Genomic DNA, 20500 nt, shown 5'->3' with positions numbered 1-20500 from the left:
AGAAAGAAAGAGGGAAAGAGAGACAGCTGAGAAGAGGGACGGGGGAGAAGGGCAAAAAACAAAAACCAACAGAATGGGCAGAAAAAATAAAAATAAAAAAAATGCATCTATCGATCACCTGGGTCACCTGTTGAGAAAGAAAAAAGAAAACAAGCAGAAGAGAACAAGAGTAATAGAATAAGCAACATCACAATGATATATGGGAATATGACAGTAAATACTAAATATTAAACATTATTGTGCAGCACATAAGATCAACAGAACACAGATTGAGGCAGAGGCAGCCAGAAGGGGACAGAGAGGGGGGGGGGGGGGGGGGGGGGGGGGGGTAGCCTCCTCTGCACCCTGGTGACATACCCCTACTCCAAGGTCCTGCATGTGTGGGTGGTTGTGGTGGAGCGGGAAGAGGGAGGCAGCTGGAGATGGGGAGGGAAGGAAGGGAGGGGCAAGTGACCCCTCCCTGGGGCCAGCTCCCCCGCTGACCCCAGTAGGCACCCCCATACTCCGCGACCCGCCCGGGAAAGGGGCCCAGGCCCATCCAGACCGGGGCCCAGTGCAGCAGCGCCGCCCGGCCCCACAGAGCCCGGGACAGTCCACCCAACCCCACCAGAGAAAACTGCACCCACCCCACCATCCACTCCTCTTCCAGACTACATAAGACAATAAACACCCAGGCTGAGATCTTCCTCCACCTCTCCTGTATCTCCCCCTCCTGCAGAGAGAGTTCCTGAAGAGAAGAAAGATGTGACAACCTCCCCCACCAGTTGAAGAGCCCCCCAGGTGGCTCGACGCACCGGCGGCACCCTGGGCCAGGGATGGGCCCCCATGCACCCACCCGCCCACAACCCCGGCAACACACCAACCAGGACCCAAGCCCCCGAGGCCCGGCCAGGGCCCCAGCCCAGAGACGGAGCACCCCCAGAACCTCACGCCCATCCCGGACCCACCCAGGGGCAGCCAGGCTACCAGGTCAGTAACCCATGTCCGTCAGCACAGACCCTCCCCTAGCCCCGCTGCACGCAGCCACGAGGAAACAGTCACCTGAGAGCCAACAGAGCCCCTAATTGGACATGACCGCTACCCCGGGTTGAGCCCCCCAAGAAAGATGCCTCCGGGGAACCCCCCGACGCCCTAAGCCTGTCCCTACCCCCACACCAATCACAACAGTGAAGGCGGGACCAAACTATGACCCCCCCACCCCCACTAGGTGATGAAGCTGATCAAAGGAGCCCAGAGCAATTGATCTGATGTGGTGGCAGAGGCTGTATCAAGACTAATGTAATTGTAACGCTAAGTTATTAAAGGACTAGTTTATGTCAATGGATGAATTTACTGACTGACGCGCAGAAGAAATAGTTCTTTATGGAGCCTAGATGGTGTGAATGATGAGACCAAAAACTGCAATGTCTTGTACCAAAAATATATTGAATAAATAGGGGAAAGGGAACAAAATAATTAACACAACACACAACGTAAATGTCCACAATTAAATAATAAATCAATGCTGTGATTTTTCTGTGCAAGAGTCCTTTTGCTAAGAGTCCCTTTTTTTTTTTTTGGTCCTTTTCTTTTTAAAGTTCACTTTTAAGGTATTCCTCCTTAGGGTCCAGCTTCATACAATGGGAAATATGTCCGTAATCCAAAGACGGCTAAGTGGGGGAAAAGAGGGGAAAACAAAGAATGGTCCTACCGGCTCGCCACTTCAATATGAAGAAGATCAATTCAAAGGGGGGAAAAAAACCTGACCTGTAGGTCAGAAAAATGTCCATTAGCACATCAAGTTCGATTCAGTGTACCGGTAAACAAATATATTCTTCTGCAAGTCTAGGTAACAATGCAAATCATAAATCATCATCAATCAATGTACAACAGTTAAATCATTAATCATCTTGGCTACGTAGCTTAATCTATACATTCCAGTAGCGTTCGCTACAAACAATACAAAAACAACAATAAAGAAAAACCACTGTCTAACAGACAGCATAGCCGAATTCAAGGCAACACATAACAATAATCATTCAATCGCACTTTGTTTCAAAGTAAGCCCATAAAAATGCTTAAGTAAACAGAAGTGTTCAAAAACAGCGGTTTTTGAACCGAAGTTCTGCTCGCGGTGGGAACGCCGCCGCACAGTCATTTTTTAATCGCGAAAACGATCGGCTGGTTACTGACAACCAAAGGTTGTAAGATATTAAGGACACTTGCCGCTGAGTTTAAAGTTTAAAGATGAATTGAGGAGAGAAAACGCTTTGTTTTCCAATACCGCTCTAAATGCCATAAGCTCACAGCCACAGCAGGAGTCGAACCCGGAAGTATCCCTCCACAGCCGGTTTTCAGAGTTGCCGCGACGTGAAAGGAGCCAATCAGAAGAGGGACCTCAAATCAGCTGACGTGGGTCATGTGACAGGCAGTAGTTGATATGGGTTACATAATCTAATAGATAATTTCTATATTGGTTAGAATTAAGATTGTTTTTATTTTTCCAGTTCATGAGGACTGTTTTCTTGGCTATGCATAGGGCAGTGAAAACCATATGGGCGATATTCTTTTCTGAAGTGACATTATCTAAGCTGCCCAACAAACACACTAAGGGGGAAGTTGGAATGTTACATTTCAGACACTTTGATAAGTCTTCACATATCTCGCGCCAAAACTTCTGAACTGGTGGACAGAACCAAAGAGCGTGGATATAATTGTCCGGTGAATTGGTTTGGCAGTGTGAGCAGTTGTTGGTAGACGTAAAGCCCATCTTGAATATCCGATGACCTGTATAGTGCACTCTATGTAATATTTTGTATTGAATTAATTGAAGACTGGGATTTCTGATTAGATGAAAGGTTTTTAAGCAAATCTGAGACCAGAAGTTTAGGTCTAAGTTAACTGATAAATCCGCTTCCCATTTTGCAATAGGAAGTGATTTAGAAAACATTCTGTATATTTTGGATAGTAATTTGGGGGTTTTAAGAGTAAGAAATTGAACCACACTTGGTGGTGTTTGTAGTTCAACTTGACCCGGTTTAAATTTCTTTTTTACTATGGATTTAATTGGTTGATATTCTAAAAATCTTTTCTTGTTGATCCCATATTGTGTAACTAGTCCGTCAAATGAAATAAATTCTGTTCCTTCTAGTATATGTTCTAAATATTTGATTCCTTTACCACTCCAATCTGAAAAGTTTATCATATTATTGTTTTGTAATATGTCAGGGTTGTTCCAGATAGTGTACCCAACGACTGTCTAATGTGACGCCGTATCTACTTTAATTCTTGCTTTTCTCACAAAACATGACAAAAGAATGTCATGTTTTGTGAGAAACAAATACAACTTTCTTTTTTTCAGAGTTTTCCATCTTTCTTTTTCGCTTTCTTTGTTAAAATACATTTATATGTTTTGGTAGAATATAGTACTTTACATCACAGTAAAAACAAAGTACAAAAGGCAGCCAGAATGGAGCAATGCTTCAGGCTCCCGAGAGCTGGATTCACTCATGTATTTTGGTTCCCCTTTAGTTTAGCATTAATAATTGGTCTCTGTATGTTATACATAATATACTATACATACTATAGACTATATATATGCTGTTAACATGTAATATGTTTTTTGGTTTATCCCTTAATGGGGATTTTTTTTTAAATATTTCCTTTTCATTCACTGTGCAGAAAGAATAATACTAGAAAATACTTGACTGTAGGTTCTTATGCTCACTTTATTTTTTTATAGGTACTGTTAAAAAAATGCACCTTCCTGTACAACTTTTAGCCTCATGATGGTGATGTGCAGGTCTTCTTGGTTGCTTTAACATAATGTAAAGTCTATGTATTTTTAAATTGTATTAAACGCTGGGCACTTATACAGTCAATAAATGTATCTTTGATTTGACTGAGAGATTCACTGCCGTCACTGTCTTTCTGTCCCGTACCCCACAAACTGCACACTGTTGAGACTGCTTTCTACTCCGAGGGGATGACAGTGTTTGCTGACTTATATAGGCAGATATATATATAAATATCTGCTGTGACACTCTGTTTACATAGATTCTTGTTTTTCTTCTTTTTGTCATACCTTTAGGGGAGTCAATATTTTTTAAGACTTTTCATAGGATCATCTTACTTTTACTTTTTCCTATAATGTTAATTTGTGATAAAGCATAAGATGATTTATTTTTCCAATTTGGTAAATTACTTTGTGACATTTTAGTTAAATATTTTTACTTTAAAGAATAAAATAGAAGAGGTGAATGCAGGCTACAGAAAGTCACCGAGAGCTACCATGACAGAGAGAGCACAGGGAAAGGTCAGCTACTGGAAGACACAGAGATAAAACTGATTACGACTTCTTCCTGTAGTTCTGAGGTTTCTTTCACAGTGGACTTTTTTTTTTTACCTGGCAGAAGAGATAAAGTACAACTCCATTAGCCCATTATGATATGCAGTTTGAAATGTGCAAAAACTAAGTGATTATAAATTATGGTTGCATAACAGGGAAGAAAACATTTGTCCCAGAAAAATTTACATTCATCTGACACCTGTTACACATCTTGTTAATAGCAGCTGGATCCTTTTTGCCTAATCTTGCTCCTAACTCTAATCCTGTTCCATCCCCAAGGTGCACTTTTGGCTTAAGATCTGGTGACTGTGGAAGCCATTTTAATGTTTAGGAAACCAGTTTGCAAATGATTTGATTTTTGAGTTTTACAATCTTCTATGGTCTGGTTTTGGTGAGCTCGTGCAAACTGTAGCTTCAGATTCCTTCTTAGCTGACAGGAGTGACACTGTGTGGTCTTCTGCTGCTGTGGCCCGTCTGGTGTTTTGTGTTTAGGTTTGCTCTTCTGCTGACCCTGGTTGTAACTAGTAGTTCTTTGGGTAACTGTTGCCTTCCTATCAGAATGAATCAGTCTGGCCACTGAGTATATAGTAGTGGAAAATAGAAAAATAGATGGCTGCTGTACTACTTTTGGCCTCACGATGGCGGTGTCTTGCTAGACAACATTAAAGCTAACACAAGTAACCATCTTTTTGAATCCTCTCAGTCTGACTGAAGGAACATTATTTTTTGCACAGCATTAACAATCATATAAAATCTGATATTTTAACAGTTGATGAACATGCAGTTGTTCAGAAAGACAGAACCACAGTTGCCAGAGGCAAAGAGGAGTGGTCTCTGCCCCTCCCAAAAATGCAAACTGACTGTCACCCCCTCAGAGAAGAGAGCAGGCTCGACAGTTTTCTGTGTTTACCAACGTAAATATGTGTGTGTCTATAGTGACACTGTGTTTACTTTGATTCTTGTTTGTCTTCTTTTACTTTTTAAGCGAGTCCAAGGCTTAACACAAGATTTTAACAGTCATCAGTAGCAGCAGTTTTATTTATTTATTTTTTAATTACATGCATAGGTGTTCTGCAACTATACAGTATAAATGATCAAACTGTTGGTTACACTGCATGCTTCCATTACAGGAAGATATATACTGGAAACAGAGATAAAACAGATGATCACTTTCTCCTTTATGGTAGACATTTTGCCTTGGTGGAGCAGATAAAGCAGAGCTGTATCATAATCATTAACTATGACTCTATAAAGTGCTTACATACTGGATGACATGAACAGAAGAAAGGCTTTAATGATGCGGTTAGTAACGCCTGCATGTACGTTTCCTAATGTCCTAGTGTCCTATCCCAGTAGACGCTATTGTAGCTCATTGTTTCATGATAAAGAGGAGGGGATAGAAGACACACAAGACTCTGACTGACAATCTGTTGTGTGCTGTGGTGAAGTGAAGATTTTTTAGTCTTTCTGCCGTCCCTTTTTTCCTCTAGGGGGGCCATCATCCACTGGATATCCAACCAGCTCTTGGTGGTATCTGGCTTGAGAGCCTCTGCACTCCTCCCTGTCTTGCTGCTGGCCTGTTCCAGCCGTTACAGCGTGGGGAGGCCATGATAAGGTTATCAGTCGGCCTCCACAGCTCAGTTCACTCTGGAAGAGTCTGCTGCCCACAGATTTCACCCCTCCTTTCCTCCCACTCATTCTGACTTCTCACTCAGCACATCCCTTCTCCTGTCAACTCATCTCAGCAGCTGGCGGTTTATCAGCTGTAAAGGAAATCTGTATTTATGGTCATATTTGGATGTGTTATGTGAACTTCAGGCCACTCCTACAAAAGCCCAATCATTTTCTGTATGTAAAGCACAAGATTAGTATCAGTGATTTCTTTTACTGCTCTCTAGTTCATTTAAAAAGTGTCTTTTGCATGTTTTCTAGATGCTTATTAATGCTGAAAAGACCCTAAAATAAATCAATGACCTGCTGTGACCTTCTGTCAAATGTTGCATGACCAGGTAAAGATATGAAGGAATTTATTTCCCTGTGTTATTTGATTTAATCAATTTTTTTGTGATTTTGTGTGCCTAATGATTAATGGTTAATTTAGTAGCTATTAGCACATTTCAGTGAAATCAAACTTTCAATCCCCCTGGTGAACTGCCCAATATTCCCCAGAGTTTTATAGCATAAATAGGGAAGATCCCATACTCACAGAGGCCTGTGAGCTCCATCTGTGTGCAGGGCATAATGCAAATCTCTGTGTTTGCTTTATACAAGAGGCCATTGTGACAACTCGTTCACATATTAGTTTTCCATTTCAGGCACGGAGAAAGAGTTAGAATTAGGGTTTGCTCTAAAAACATGGGATAATATTTAACATTTAACAACAGGAAGCTTAATGTCTGTGAGGGCCCTGAGACAAAGACAGATTCTCTCTCCTAGTGGCTGAAAATGTAACACTATTCCTGGCAATGATCAAATATTCCAGCAATCAGTGTTTTCACATCATCACTATGTTAAAATTCAAACTTTCTGCTCTTTCATTTGATGTATATATGTATATGTATTCATAGAACAAAAATATGGTCACTGGTAAGTTCAACACAGCACTCAGGCAAGGCCAGTGTGCTTCATCATCTAGAATATGTGCAGGAGCCTACTGTAGTGATTCATTAGTGTTTCTTACAGTACCACAGCAGGCTTCATCCTCTGGGGACTATGCCTGCAATATTCCTAGAGACTGATGAAAAATTGGAGATAAAACCTGAACCTGTAGGATCTCATGGTGAGGTCACCAAACTTTAAAGAGCTCTCAGTGACCATCATCAGAACAACAAGTGGGAAAATATCACTATTGAAGAAGATAGATTCAAGAGACTTTAAGACCCTTATCAGCCACGGCTAAACACCTTATATAGAGATGTTTTTTTATTTATTTGTTTGAAATTTTTGTTTTTATTTGTGACGTGAAAGACCAACAGACTGGCCCACAGCATTAGACTAAAATAACATTAAGCTGTATCGTCTTGATGAATTCTCAATCATCCAGGTAAATAAATCTCCAAAGGTTGAATCTGCTCATGAAGAAGTCACTTGGATGAGTGATGAAACATTTCTCCCACTGAAAACGTTACGTCCAGATGAACAGAATCAACCTTTGGAGATTAAGCTGTATCTGCTTTTAAAATCATCTCAAGATCTCCTACTGGAAAATAAGCCATGATTAATTACTAACCAATGTGACTTGTTTTGTACAAAGAACCTTGTTTTGGCAGGAAACAGTATAAATATAAAATATAACTACATGGCTAACATCCAAGACTGCTGGCCAACCAGGACATCCCAGCAAGTATTAACACTTATCATTGCTTACAATTTTGTTTTAATTATGGTGGAAAGACAACACAGTGGAAGAATCTTCCACATCAAAATAATATTTTATTACCTGCCTGTACTTAAAAAGATCAGTTAAGGAGCTGAAGAGCCAATAAAGGTTACAATTCCTAAACTAAACGAAAATATTGCAGTGCTGAAGCTCTCCTAATAATTATTGACAGTCTGGATGCAACTTGAATGCAACATGTTGTTTCTGCCTCTAAAAAAGACGAAAAGCTCCCTCAAACATGCCAATCTGTTTTTTTGTTTTTCTCATGACTCTTGTGGAACATTTTGTAGGTGTGTCCGTTTGTACACGTCATCCCTGCACTTATCTACACTGTAATCCCTAACAGTTGTTCTAGCTCATAACTAATAAGCTCATAACACTCAAATGTCGTTTTGTAGTTGAGCAAACTATAAAGTATTGAGCTCTGTTGGCTTTTATGCAGCTTTAATTGAATAGGGCTCAATATTTTTTAGCTAAATTTTTTGGAACGCTCAAAAAGTTTAAGAAGCATATATTAGTGACGTTCTGGTGGGTGGAGTCTTGTCGCTCCCTCAGGAAAGCTTAGTCAGCCATCTTGAATTTACCTTGATACGGGGAAGTTTTGGCCAGCCCGTGTGGATTAAGAGTCCCCAACTTCAACCCACCACGACCACCACCTTATTTTTTTTCATCAACTGCCCTAAATTTGGTAAGTCTAACGTGTTTTTGTTTTGTTTAAATTTAATTTCGATAAACATTCTTTTTTATTTTTTACTGGAAATATATTCGTACTTTGTGCACAGTGAATGTTTGTTATAAATGAATTCGAATCCAAGTAATTGTAATTTTAGAAGTTTTCTAATGTGACAAATACGTAATGTTATTTCAAATTAGAATGATGTAACGTTTTGGCGGTTTTCCGTGGGGGACAACATTTCCCATAATGCATTGTATTCTTGCCCGGGAAGTTGACGGTGGCAGTTCTAGCTCCATGCATTTGAACTTTCTACTAAAACTTTCCACTGGTTGTCGTATTCGCCGGTAATGTACGTGCGTATTGTGAGTATACTTATTTCAATAAGTGTCCGTGTTACACAGTCAGTAGTTTACGCTGTTGAGCTGTGTGTGTGTGCTAGCATGAAGCGAACAATAATAAACAACATGAGTGTGTTATCATGATGGTAATTAGACACGTTTGTATTTTTTCGTAGTCTCAAATGTGTGGTTGTGAGATAATCTCGAAATCCTTTTAACAGTTTAGAGGGGTATTCCACTAAGCGAGCTCTACAAGTCAAGGCTTGCGGAAAAATGCATCGCCTGATTCAGCCTAACATTATACACTGGTCGAACTCGGTGCTACGAACGAAGTTCAGCTAAATTGTTCGCGCTAATTCGACAAGGCTCAACCAGCCAGACTGAGGCGCCTCCTTGACACCTTTAAGCCAGACCCTATCGATCTTTGCTAGATAAATTGAAATGAAATGAAAATAAAGAGCCGCGTTCTGCTCCCAGGCTAAGAAAGAATCATTGATGCAGACTGTGCGGATCACAAACACTCCCTAACCTGTAAGGCTGGGGTGTCCAAACTTTTTTCACTGAGGGCTACTTACTAGAAATTAGGTAAATAACCTTAACTTTAGTGTATTAAAGTGTATTAAAGATCACAAAATCACTTAAAAGTGGTCGAATATGTTATATTGTTGAATATAATTAAAGACAAAACTGCTTTCATCACAGCTTTCCATAAATGGATCTTTATTGATTCATTCAGAAAAAGCTTTGGTAGCTTATTTTCAGAACAGCAGCCTCAGATTTCTTCTTAGACAGAAGATTTACAGCACAGAGAAAAAACAATAAAAGGGAAAATAGGACGGGTAAATTTCAAGTTTGTTATTTAAGTTATTAAGCTTAGCAACACACCTATCAACATTAGTTTGAAACGGTTAACATTAACAGACTGAACTGGACTTAATAACAGGAGTGCATATAATCTTAGTAAATTATTGTAGTGAGTATCAGCTGCGCTGGGTATGTAAATCGGGCCATCCAGCTGCGGTGCTGATTCGACGTCACTCGTGCCAAAAATCCGGACAAATGTCACTTGATCAAGGAGCAGATCTGCATCAGATGAGATCAGCTGACTACTTGTGTGTGTGTGCTGTGCAAAAAATGTTTTTGAACATTAATAAGTCGTCTTTGTGCACATATTGTTTACAGATATCAGACTGCAAAGAGCGCTACAGAGAGTCAACATTTCACCAGTTGTCAGTGGGTGAGTTTTATAATTTGTGTCCCAATTTAAATAAAAAATAAATACAAAGAAACTAGAGAATTTTGCCTTGAATTATTCAAAATTTTTAGATTTTTTTTGGGTTACCCTTCTAGATTGACAGGTTTAGCCCGTTACACAAAAAGTTTGGACACCCCTGATCTTTAACAATGACAATCAGAACATGGCTATCCAACACTTTGTTTTTACTCTGCATTTGTGTAAATACTATTCTAATAGATATTGTGTGTTCATCTAGGAACAGCATGATGTAAATACAAGACGGGCCCTCGTCCTTCGTGCACTTCCTGTGTACCTGCGTGAAGATGCCTCCACGTTATTCAGGACTTGTGATGTAAGTGTACTGGCCTCAGCATCAACCATATGACATCGCTCAGAACTCAAGGAGAACCAGGGTGTATATCAGGAAGGATGTTCAACACAGTCCTCATCTGACTTGTTTTCTCCCATATATCAACTATTGTTGAATAAGATTGCAAGAAGATTGTTACGCATAAACCAGAAAACATGAAAATAGTTGAAAGATTATTATACAAAAAAAATCTGCAGATAAAAACTATCTCCCTTTTTAAAATTCAAGTGTTCTATTTTTTTGGAGGTGCCATGTTGTGGTCAGAGAAATGTTTGGTAAATAACAAAAACAAATATCTTGGCATATATTTATTATTGAAAACATTTATTTACACATATGTTTTGAAACCAACCCCAAATTAAGATTATTGTAATGCATCATGATGTATCGCAATATCAAATTAAATCGTTGACATTATAATCCTAAAAGAAACGTGCGACTTATGAAGATTCACACCTCTAATCAATAGCATGATTTGTGTCCTTGTGGGGCTGAACTCATTCTTGTATTATTTTTGTTTTGCAGTCAGCAGATGGTCCAGACCTCACTGACACTCCTGTGGCTCTGCTGACAGTTGTCACGGATGACACTACTGATTCGGCCCTCTTCAGTCCCGAAAGCATCTGCATTGTCGTTGAGGATGAAATACTTGTGAATGGTCCCACAAATCTGGCTGAGTCATTTCTCCTGCTCTTTGGGTACATCTATGCATTAGACCTACAATACCCAAAGAAACTTGAGCTTACATTCACATTTATCCAGAAGGTTGTGATGTGCCTTGAGGACAACAAACCACTGAAAGGGCGTCTACTGATGCTGAAGAATGATTTGTTCAATGAGTGAATCACTCAGAATGGACTACTTGTTAAGCTGAGTATTGAGGAAGCTTTTTTGTTTGTTTTTTTCCTAATCATTTGCCTCTTCTACCTCACATTTAAGATGAATGACTGTTCAGTTCACTATTCATGTTTAATGTTCTGTTGCCTAATACGTAAATGCACTGCCTTGATGTTTGTTCCCTATAAGTACAGCAGTGGAAACCAGTACTGTTTTTTTTATGTATTTTTAAAAAAGAAAGTGAGCTGCAGCTGTCAAGGTACAGTAAGTGTTAAATGCATCAATGTTCTAATAGCTGCAATTGCTGTTAATACTGAAAATGTTATTGAATTTTAGAATTGAGATGGAGACCCTTGGAGTCTTTTTCTCTTGTTTTATTTATGAAGCACTTTTTTATGAGTGAGCTCTGTTGTTTGTGCCTTTTTAAAAGCACATTGTGTTTAATAAAAAGTTGTTAAATTGTTAGTGTTGTTACTTTCATGTTTTCTAACACTTTTAGCTGATTATAATTTACTGGGTAAACAGTTTAGAATTATTTGTAAGTGTATTTCCCACAGTATTTTAAAAAATATTGAAGATTTTAAGTGTTATTTCCCATATTATAAGTTAGAAAATATGAAAAAGTTTGAGTTTATTTCCCACATCGTATGAGTTGCAATATGTAAAATATTTTGAGTGTATTTCCCACCTTAATTAAGTTGAAAAAATTGAACATTTTGAGTTTATTACTCCCTAATTATAAGTTGAGGAATATCAACATTTATGAGTTAACATTGAGGTAATTTAAGGCAACTGCAACTATAATTTTTATTTTAGTTAAACTTAAAACTTTTAAAAACATCACTAAAAAATTGTTGTGTAATCTGTTACACAACAATTTTTGAGTTCTGTGAACTTATTAGGTTTTACAGTGTAGAGGAAGGCAGGACCACAACACTGTGCCACTGGCAATCAAATAGCATCACACCCCGAAGTTGTGTGACAGCAGTGGTTGTGATCGGTGGAGGCATCTGCCCCCAGTCCAGTCTTACAGAGGAAATCTGCTGACAGTTTGTTTTGTATTTGGTTTTTTCTGTTTGCCGATGATGGATCGTTGGCATGTCACACAAGCCTGACTCCACAGAGACAACAAACGTCTAGCTTCCTTGTGTTTTTTTAAATATATTTTATGGCTTGTATTTTAGCACTTGCAGGCTATATATATTTTACACCTCCGAGTTATTTATGAACCGGTCCAAAAATCCACCTAAAAGAAGTGTTTATACCAAAATTTTGAGTGCATAGTAATACATTCATGGTTATTATATTTTAATGCTTTACACCACATTGGCTGTCACACGTTATGTCCTGTAGTAGACACAACCTTAACAGGCATAATTGAATAGTACAGTCATGATGGTGAGAGATCTGGTGTCATTAAACTGAAACTAATAAAACCACTCTTGTTCAGGGTATTTTCGGCATGATCTTATGAAGAACAACGAGCTAAAAAGGCAGGAAAGCTATCTTCTTAAATATTAAGTTGTTACACTAAATCTGTGAGACAAGTCATTTCAATCCTAAATCTGTCAATCACCAGGAATGTCAAATAAAAAGAGGAACAGGGACATCCGTCAGCCATAAAGCTTAAAAAAGAAAAAGAAAAAAAGGAAAAAAGTCTATCCCTTGTTTCTGGGATCAACTGTCACAGCCAGAGCAAGCTGGAGATGTGTCTTGTGGCACAAGTTTTGTTTGGTTACTGGTATATTACAACAGTAATGACTGAGAGACCTGTGACGTTCCTTTGATCTTACAGGGAAAGACACACCACTAGGGGAACTCCCACTCTGTCTTCCATGAATATGTCATTGATGCCTCAGGCCTTCATCCTGCAGAGTTTCCAGTGTACTGGCTGAGACTCATTTGCATAGATCAAATTTGCAAGACAAATTCAGCGCTGTGCTCTATCACCTCGCCTGTTGCTTGTGTCTGTGAGATAGAGACACACTCAGTACCTGCGTGTGGATTAGGGTGTGTTGTTCATAACACAAAGAGCTTATGTTTTAGTCTTGATTTTTTTTTTTAAATTTGTTGGTTTGGTTATTTGCTGGATGGATCAGATTTGGCAGATAACTCTGGCTGCCAGTGCTGAGACTGTTTCTGGTGTATGATTCTGACATTTGACACCACCGGTCAGACAGAAACTTGAAGCCATTTTACAGACATCTGAGACACATCAAACAAGTACACTCAAAATATTTCACTGCCCTGCACTCCATGCAAACGTGCAGGGATTTTGCATATCTTTACATACAGTTTCTAAAAAATGTTGTTTTGGGAGAGTATTTCTGACTGTTTCCTGTTTAGTAGATTTACAACTTTGAGGATACAGCACCTCAGGCAACAAGATATACAAATTAACTGTGGCTCCCACTTTGGTCACACACAACTTTAACACAGCTGCTATGTCTGGCAATTGTGTTAGAAAATCAAAATTACTCCCCTTAATTAAGGTTTTGTATGCCTCTGCTTTCATGTGGGATTGTTGCAGACACATGCAGGCATGCATGCTACCTTCATGTTCTCTGGTTTTCCCCCAGGCTTCCCCAGGCAGCACCACCCCTCCTCTTTCAGGACCCATGTCCTGTTTGCTCGGTTCCACCCAAGATGATCCTCTCCTTCCCTTTCTGTTGGTTTACCTGGGCAGGATTTTGATTTGCTCAGTCTCCTCACACCCACAAGCTGCAGAACCAGTAAGTCTAACTGTTGCAGAGGCTAACAACAGACCCTACTGTAATATCAACAAATTTTGCATAGAGACCTCAGATTTGTTTGCCTGACAGTAAGCCCTCATGTTTCTACTCGTCCCTTCACAAACACTGATTTCTGCACCACTAACACAACTGAATACACACTTGCTCTTGAATTTATAATGTACGTTTTTATACTTTTTGTACATCTATTTATCTACAAGCCATCTAGTTCTTTAACTGTACGGTGGAGAGTTGCTGTATGTGGGCCACTGAGGTTGGTAAACTCAGACGTACATACAATAACAAAATATGTAATGCGCAACATTTTTAATATCAATGAAAATTGGAGAACAGATGTGAATTGTTGCAGTTTTGCATAGTGGAAAAACTGTAAGACTGGAGTCTTGTAGCGTGCCAGCTGTTCATTTTTTCACAGTCTTTTAGGCCCATGCATTGTGGATATAGATGCATGCATTGAACAACAGAAACTATTCGTTCTAATATACCAGTAACGATCCACTTACCTGAAAAACTGATATCATCATATTTACATCACAGCATGGCAGGGAAGGTGGTGGTGGGTGGGAGCTTCAACTTTGGGTTCACTTTAAATGTTCACAGTGCTTCTTTAAGTTCTTGTCAGATTTAAACAGAGCAGGTGAAGATCTGATTTGCATTTAGCAGCTTAAACCTAACAGGTTTGGTGTTTGGGGAGGGCGGTGTGTCTTCGTTAGAATCGCCATTTGTTTGTTGAAGTAAATCCAACAGGCTGCCTGGGTGTGGTTAGAGCTGAGTAAGTAATCGGTACCTTTTCAACAACCTTTTATTAATCCCTGTATCCCATTAGGCTGAATGCACTGCAAAGGCCATTTAAAGGTGTGTAGGGAAAACATACAGTATGGCGGGGCAGACGGTTTGTGTTATTCTGATTTTTACTGAGATTACAGAGCTCCTTTTTGCTCTTGAACATAAAAACTGGACGATGTATTTGCTTCTAACTTTCCTTTAGCTGCTTTCTAGTCGACTCTCTGGAACGAATGGCTCCCTGCGCTTGGATTTGCATAATGTTCTGGGTGTTATTTGAATGCAGGATAACTCCACTACACACTATATCTAGTCTTGCGAGAGATTTCCACCTGGGGCCTGAGTCACAGTTTCATCCTGTATGTGTTTCTAACTATGAAAAGCAGAATAAACCAGTCAGGAAGGGAAAGTATGTTACAATGTTCATCACACTATGTGTGTATTTTACTGTGGGGTGACAAAGGACCAAGTATTATATTTTGCCTCATTCAAAAACAACAACCACAGACATTTGAGATTGCTTCAATATTTATTGGACTCTAAGCAATGGAACATTGTAACACTGCAACAACACAATGAAAAGTGCATCAGAATAAACATTCATTCATATCTTGAAAGATTTCTTTCAATGTAACTTACATAGTGCCTTTTAACCTTAACTGGGTTCTACTGAGCACTTCATAATGTGTTTCTCATGTGCCCATTCACAGTCACACACAGCTGCCGTGCAAGATGTTTGTAGGCCAAGAGGATCTTCCCCAAGGACACCTCAGCATTCGAAGGGGTCAAAGGCTGAGCCCTCAACCTTGTGATATGTTAAGAAAATGCTCTACCAGTTGAGCTACAGCTTCCCCCAGTGTCAGCATATTGTTAAATATTATTTATCACACAGGTTAAAAAACAACAACAACAACAAGAAAGAAAACACTTCCTCTTCAGTTTATGCCATGCTGGCTCTCGTGGTGCCTGCGCAGATCAACCTTGCGTTGGAAGCCCTTTGAACAAATGTCACACCCGAAGGGCTTAAATCCTGTGTGTTTCCGGCTGTGTGTGATCAGGTTGGAGCTTTGGCTGAAAGCTTTGCCACAAACTTGGCATTTGTGAGGTTTTTCACCTACAAAAAGAAAATGAAACACACAGAAGAACACATGCCGTAAGAAATCTACACCAGGGATATCAAACTCATTTTACATCATGGGCCACATACAGCCAGCTTTCGTCTTATGTGGATTGGACCAGTGAAACTCCCCTTTCTGTCAGTTTAAACAGCATTTTACAGGAGAAAAAGAAGCACAATGTCCACAATGCATCTCAGTTTTTCTACATGAGAAAGAAATACTGCTGGAGTGAATGAAGGAAATCTGTCAGTACAATTAAGTAGCTCACTCCCCACAACTCCCCAAATCCAAAATGTATGCCCTTATACATATTTCCCAAACCTGTCAAGTGGGCCAGACTGGAGTCTTTGCCAGGCCAACTCTGGCCCCTGGGCCTTAAGCTTGACACCCCTGATCTGCACAATCAAAACTTGGACAATTTTCAAGTGATTTGTATAAAACTGTTATAGTTTTCTTTTCACCGCTTTGGTAAAATCAGGTTTTCCAACATTACCAAAAATGGTGCCAAGCGTTTTCGTCATACAGATAACGTTTTTCATTAAAACCATGAGAGAAGAATCAGGCCATTGTTCAGATTTGTCAGAGACATACTGGCAACAAATATAAACTAAAGTTCCTTTTACAGAGCTCTGTGAAGAGGAAACCCAGATATGCAAATCAACAGGATATTTGTTTAAGCTTCTTTTTTCTGATTTATCAGCAGTTATATTACTCCTAGAAATAGTCCCTACATGCTTGACCTGGAAAGCAGGTGATTGCTGAAGATGGATCATATGCAGGGTCACACTGATGGTCACAAACTGTGAGAATGTTAAGACATTTACCAGTGTGTATGTAGGTGTGCTTTTTCATATCAGATTTCTGATGAAATCTCTTGCCACAGTACTGGCAGGGGTAAGGCCTGGTGTCGGAGTGGATAAGCAGGTGTGTCGAGAGCGTGGATGAACGCTTGAAGGATTTGCCGCACATCTTGCACTCGAAACTTTTTTCCTGATCAAGGACAAAGACAAAAAAAGTGAGGCACAATAATCAGTTAGTGAATAAATGTCAGAAAAAAATTTGTCTTTAAAAGTTCATTCCAATAATTTTAGTAGATTTTTGGGATCTTTTGATGGGGAAAATTGTAATAAAGGAAATGTATATGTTCACATTTCCTTCATTGTTTCTACTTTAAATGATCAAGAGCATTTTACGAATAGGAACTATAGTTGTGTTCACTAAATGTAAGCATGAATCTTGAAAGCTGTCAGCATATCAGACAAGTAGAGTAAAAAACTGAAGCCTAATCCACACTAAAGATTTAAAGGCCAAGATGTGTTGTCCTCTGCATATTCAGGTCCCTAAACTCTTTAAACACTGAAATAATTCCTGCTTCGTCAGTATACCTGAGAGTGGACGTTCATGTGCTGCTCCAGGCTGACAGCATGACCAAATGTTTTTCTGCAGATGCTGCAGCCAAACGGCCTCATTCCACTGTGAGACCTTCTGACATGAACCTCCAGTCCATGGGAAGTTGAAAATACCTAGAACACAGTTTGCCCATAATTGCACTCGTCAGTGGAGTCAAAGTGACAAAGTGAAAGCCGTGAAATATGTCTGCACCTGACATAACAGCTTCGCGAGCTGCACAACCAGTTTTAAGCCTTTGATCTTGGCCTAAGCTGCGGTACCTACCTTGTCACAGGTGATACAGTGATAGGTGTTCGAAGAAGGCGAGTAGTGAGTGCTGCAGTCTAGAGGCTGCTGAGGCTGAGGACTACGGTTGATGTTGGTGCTGTACAGGTTACTGGCATGCTGCAGCACTGTGGGGCTGAAACTCATCTGACGGAGCTTGTAGGAAGGAGACAATGTCTCCCAGGCATAAGGTTGGAAGTCAGCCAAGTGAGGCTCTAAAGGGCGCACACATAAGAGACAAAAAAAAGCATATCTTATCTTTGTTATAGATGCCTTTTTAAAAAGTTTGCATCAGGGGTGTTTTTCTAGTAGCACAATTTTTTCAGTGTGATGGTACAAGGTTTATGAAGACTGAGCTGGGGTTCATTGGAAATAGTTTAAAAAGGCTTGAAAATTGTTTGAAATTCAGCGAGTTCTAATGATTTTAACTGTGAATAGACCAATAGTCTCTAAAAGCATGCATCAGATGACATGGCTGCCACGTAACAACAGTACACATATGTTGGATTCTTTTAGGTAGCAGAAGTTAAAAAGCTTCAGCTAACCTAAAATTCAACTAATTAGAAAATAGTTGGCAGTGAAGCAAACCACTGTAAGACATGAAAGGGCCAATCCAGCCTAAAAATATATTGCTTTATATCTGTTAAATCACACCCATGTCATTTTTTTCTCAATCTCGTAGATGTAAACATAAGGCTATAATTCTATTTCAGCATGAAAGCATGAAATATTACTGTTTTTCCTTATAGTATTTTTCTTGAAAACAAAAAGGATCCTGTACATTAAAGGTGTACATATCTGTTTCTTATTTGGATCAGAATCAATCAGAATCAGAATCAGAATACTTTATTGATCCCTGGGGGAAATTATTTTTTGTTACAGTGCTCCATTTTAAACCAACATTAAGACAAGACAGACAATACGCTAACTAAGAATAGTACAATATATACATATATATACATACATAAGTCACTTATAAATAAATATTTGGAAAAGAAACATGTGTAGTTGTAGCAGCAAACAGTGTGTTAAGATGTAATGCAAAATTGAGTGGAATGCCAGTGCAAACAGAAACTTCTACACATGAAAAACAAAGCCAAGGTGGAAGTGCTGGATACCTCCTAGCATGAAAAACATGTTTAACAACTGATATTAAAACTTTATGCTGACAATGGAGCTGAATATTTTTACAGTGCATTCACCTATATACTGGGGTTAACTGGACTGCTGTCCTGACACACAGACAGCTTTTGTGATGTTAGTGCTTTTTCATGCTCATTAATGGAACAATTTTCTTTTTTTTTTTTTTTAAAAAAAAAACACTTTTATTTATCCCTTAAGAGTAAATCTTTTTCAGAGTAGACTTGGCCAAGACTGCACACCATTACAATGTTACAAAATAAAAATCAAATTACCTCAAAACACATCAAACAAAATATTATGTCAGAGTCAAAATAATACAAAAACTAGGTCCAGCTTATGAATAGCAGTTACACTCTTCAGTTACAGCAGTCTGATTAATAATCTGATTGATAACCATGTGGTACAGACCAAAGAGTTTCTACTTCAGGTTTTGTGAGTGAAATTAGTGTTTTGTTAGTTAGCTACTCAGTCTAAGGGAATAACCTTTAACCCTTTTTCAACCCGAATATGCAAATCTTTAATAAAGAAATAAATATATAAAACTGTGGTCAAAATGCCAACTTTGAAGCTTTAAAATGCTTTCCAAAACTAATGGGCCACGTCTACTTCCACCTCTGATATGCAGTCTCTATTCCAGCCTAGTCTTTTGACTTCCAGATGGCAAGTTTTTAAACTTACCTGGCAGGTAGTACGGCTGTGTCTGAGTCATGAGAGGTCTGCTTGGCTCTGGGTGAAGCGGTAAGGGACATTCAAGCTCCGGTTCCTCCTTAGTAAGTAAGCGGGGGGCTTCAGGGGAAGATTGCCCCTCTGACTTAGGCCTGTCTGAAATGTCTGTGGTCTGAACGGCTGCTGGGATTTCTGCAAATCCAAAACAAAGTGAAGTTCGGTTGATTAGAGAGAAAGTAAATCTAAATTAATATCTTCTTTTGTTCAATTAGGTATTTTCTTTAATAAGAAAAAGCAACAAATAACATCAGAAGTTTTTTTTTTTAAATTTTAAATTTTAAATTTGCAAAACAAATAAAAATTTGTTTAAGACGGCAAGGAGATTTGGGGTTGCGATAAAAAGCAGTTACATCCCGCAGCAGTAATTTCATTTAATTATTTTAATAGGGCCCCGTTCTTCACCTATTCAGATCAACTCACTTCTTTTTTTAAAGACTTACCAGATGTTGCGGAGGCCTCCGAGTCATCTTCATCGAAATTTTTTTGCCTGTAGGAAGTGAACTTTTTGCTTCTTACCATAAACGACAGAGGCATGGTGATCCTAGACCGGAAAAGTATAATAATTAAAAATAATTTCTTTTTTAAAAAGGTGATGCTTTTACGTAGGCTTTTACGTCAACGTCAAGAGTATAACAATAAATAAATACACTTAAACTCCCGGAAATTCTCCTCTTATTTGAATTTTAATGATCTCAAAGCTTCACATGAAATGATTTCAGTGCGTCTAATTATTTCATACCGTTAAAAATCCGCGAAGATTAGGAAAAAAGAAAAAGTCCTCCTGCTGATTTTGTAGCTCCTCGCAGCTTCTAGAGACGAAAACAAACGCAAACGGGGAGAAAAATAACCCAGTTAATATTTCCTTTTTTCCTGGAAGAAAAACAAGTTTCAGAGGAGAGATGCGTCGATTCCAAAAGTCTTTGAAAAGCAGTGTAAACCTATCAGGTTTATACCTCCCGCTCATCCCCCCTCCCTGATTTTCAATCTTGCAGCGGAATCTGACTGTGGTTTTAGCCAATGAAAAGGCCAAACGGCAGGTGGAAATTTGCTTAGAAAAACACAGGGCCTTAGGAACAGTTATACAAAGCACACAGTACTCACAGGACCAAAAACAACAAAAAAATGCCGGAACTAAAGGT

The 20500-nt window shown here is 39.1% G+C and overlaps 2 protein-coding genes across 7 annotated transcripts; one reads left to right on the top strand and one right to left on the bottom strand.

Moving 5' to 3' along the window:
• Positions 1–8186: 8186 nt before the first annotated feature.
• On the top strand, positions 8187–11629 carry LOC308393016 (uncharacterized protein). 6 transcript variants are annotated; one of them, XR_013970897.1, is made up of 4 exons: positions 8187–8394; positions 9903–9953; positions 10214–10309; positions 10853–11629. XR_013970897.1 is itself a non-coding variant. In XM_080876450.1 (4 exons), exons 1-4 carry the CDS (start codon positions 8730–8732, stop codon positions 11168–11170), a joined length of 480 nt encoding a protein of 159 aa, XP_080732576.1. In that variant the 5' UTR covers positions 8421–8729; the 3' UTR covers positions 11171–11629. The 6 variants fall into 6 exon arrangements, 1 of the variants encoding a protein (XP_080732576.1); XR_013970898.1 differs by having other exon boundaries at positions 8211–8394; positions 9903–9957; XR_013970899.1 differs by lacking the exon at positions 8187–8394 and adding an exon at positions 8414–8731.
• A 3597-nt stretch (positions 11630–15226) lies between these two features.
• gfi1b (growth factor independent 1B transcription repressor) lies at positions 15227–20271 on the bottom strand. The gene is made up of 7 exons (XM_080875246.1): positions 20101–20271; positions 19802–19902; positions 19314–19493; positions 17493–17707; positions 17204–17341; positions 16643–16808; positions 15227–15814 (listed from the first exon to the last, which is right to left on the bottom strand). Exons 2-7 carry the CDS (start codon positions 19893–19895, stop codon positions 15636–15638), a joined length of 972 nt encoding a protein of 323 aa, XP_080731372.1. The 5' UTR covers positions 19896–19902; positions 20101–20271; the 3' UTR covers positions 15227–15635.
• Positions 20272–20500: the final 229 nt, after the last annotated feature.

This window comes from Rhamphochromis sp. 'chilingali' (assembly GCF_963969265.1).
Source record: "Rhamphochromis sp. 'chilingali' genome assembly, chromosome: 2".
Taxonomy (NCBI): Eukaryota; Metazoa; Chordata; class Actinopteri; order Cichliformes; family Cichlidae; genus Rhamphochromis; species Rhamphochromis sp. 'chilingali'.
The sequence above is the reverse complement of the archived record's forward strand: the minus strand, read 5'-3'. Positions and strand labels throughout refer to the sequence as shown.

Coding starts and splice junctions, on each gene's coding strand:
- LOC308393016 (XM_080876450.1), top strand. Junction 9,954..10,213: donor CAACATTTCACCAGTTGTCA/GTGGGTGAGTTT, acceptor GTGTTCATCTAG/GAACAGCATGATGTAAATAC. Junction 10,310..10,852: donor CGTTATTCAGGACTTGTGAT/GTAAGTGTACTG, acceptor TTTGTTTTGCAG/TCAGCAGATGGTCCAGACCT.
- gfi1b (XM_080875246.1), bottom strand. CDS start 19,895: ATGCCTCTGTCGTTTATGGTAAGAAGCAAAAAGTTCACTTCCTACAGG. Junction 19,494..19,801: donor GGAGGCCTCCGCAACATCTG/GTAAGTCTTTAA, acceptor TTGGATTTGCAG/AAATCCCAGCAGCCGTTCAG. Junction 17,708..19,313: donor ACAGCCGTACTACCTGCCAG/GTAAGTTTAAAA, acceptor TGCGCCCTTTAG/AGCCTCACTTGGCTGACTTC.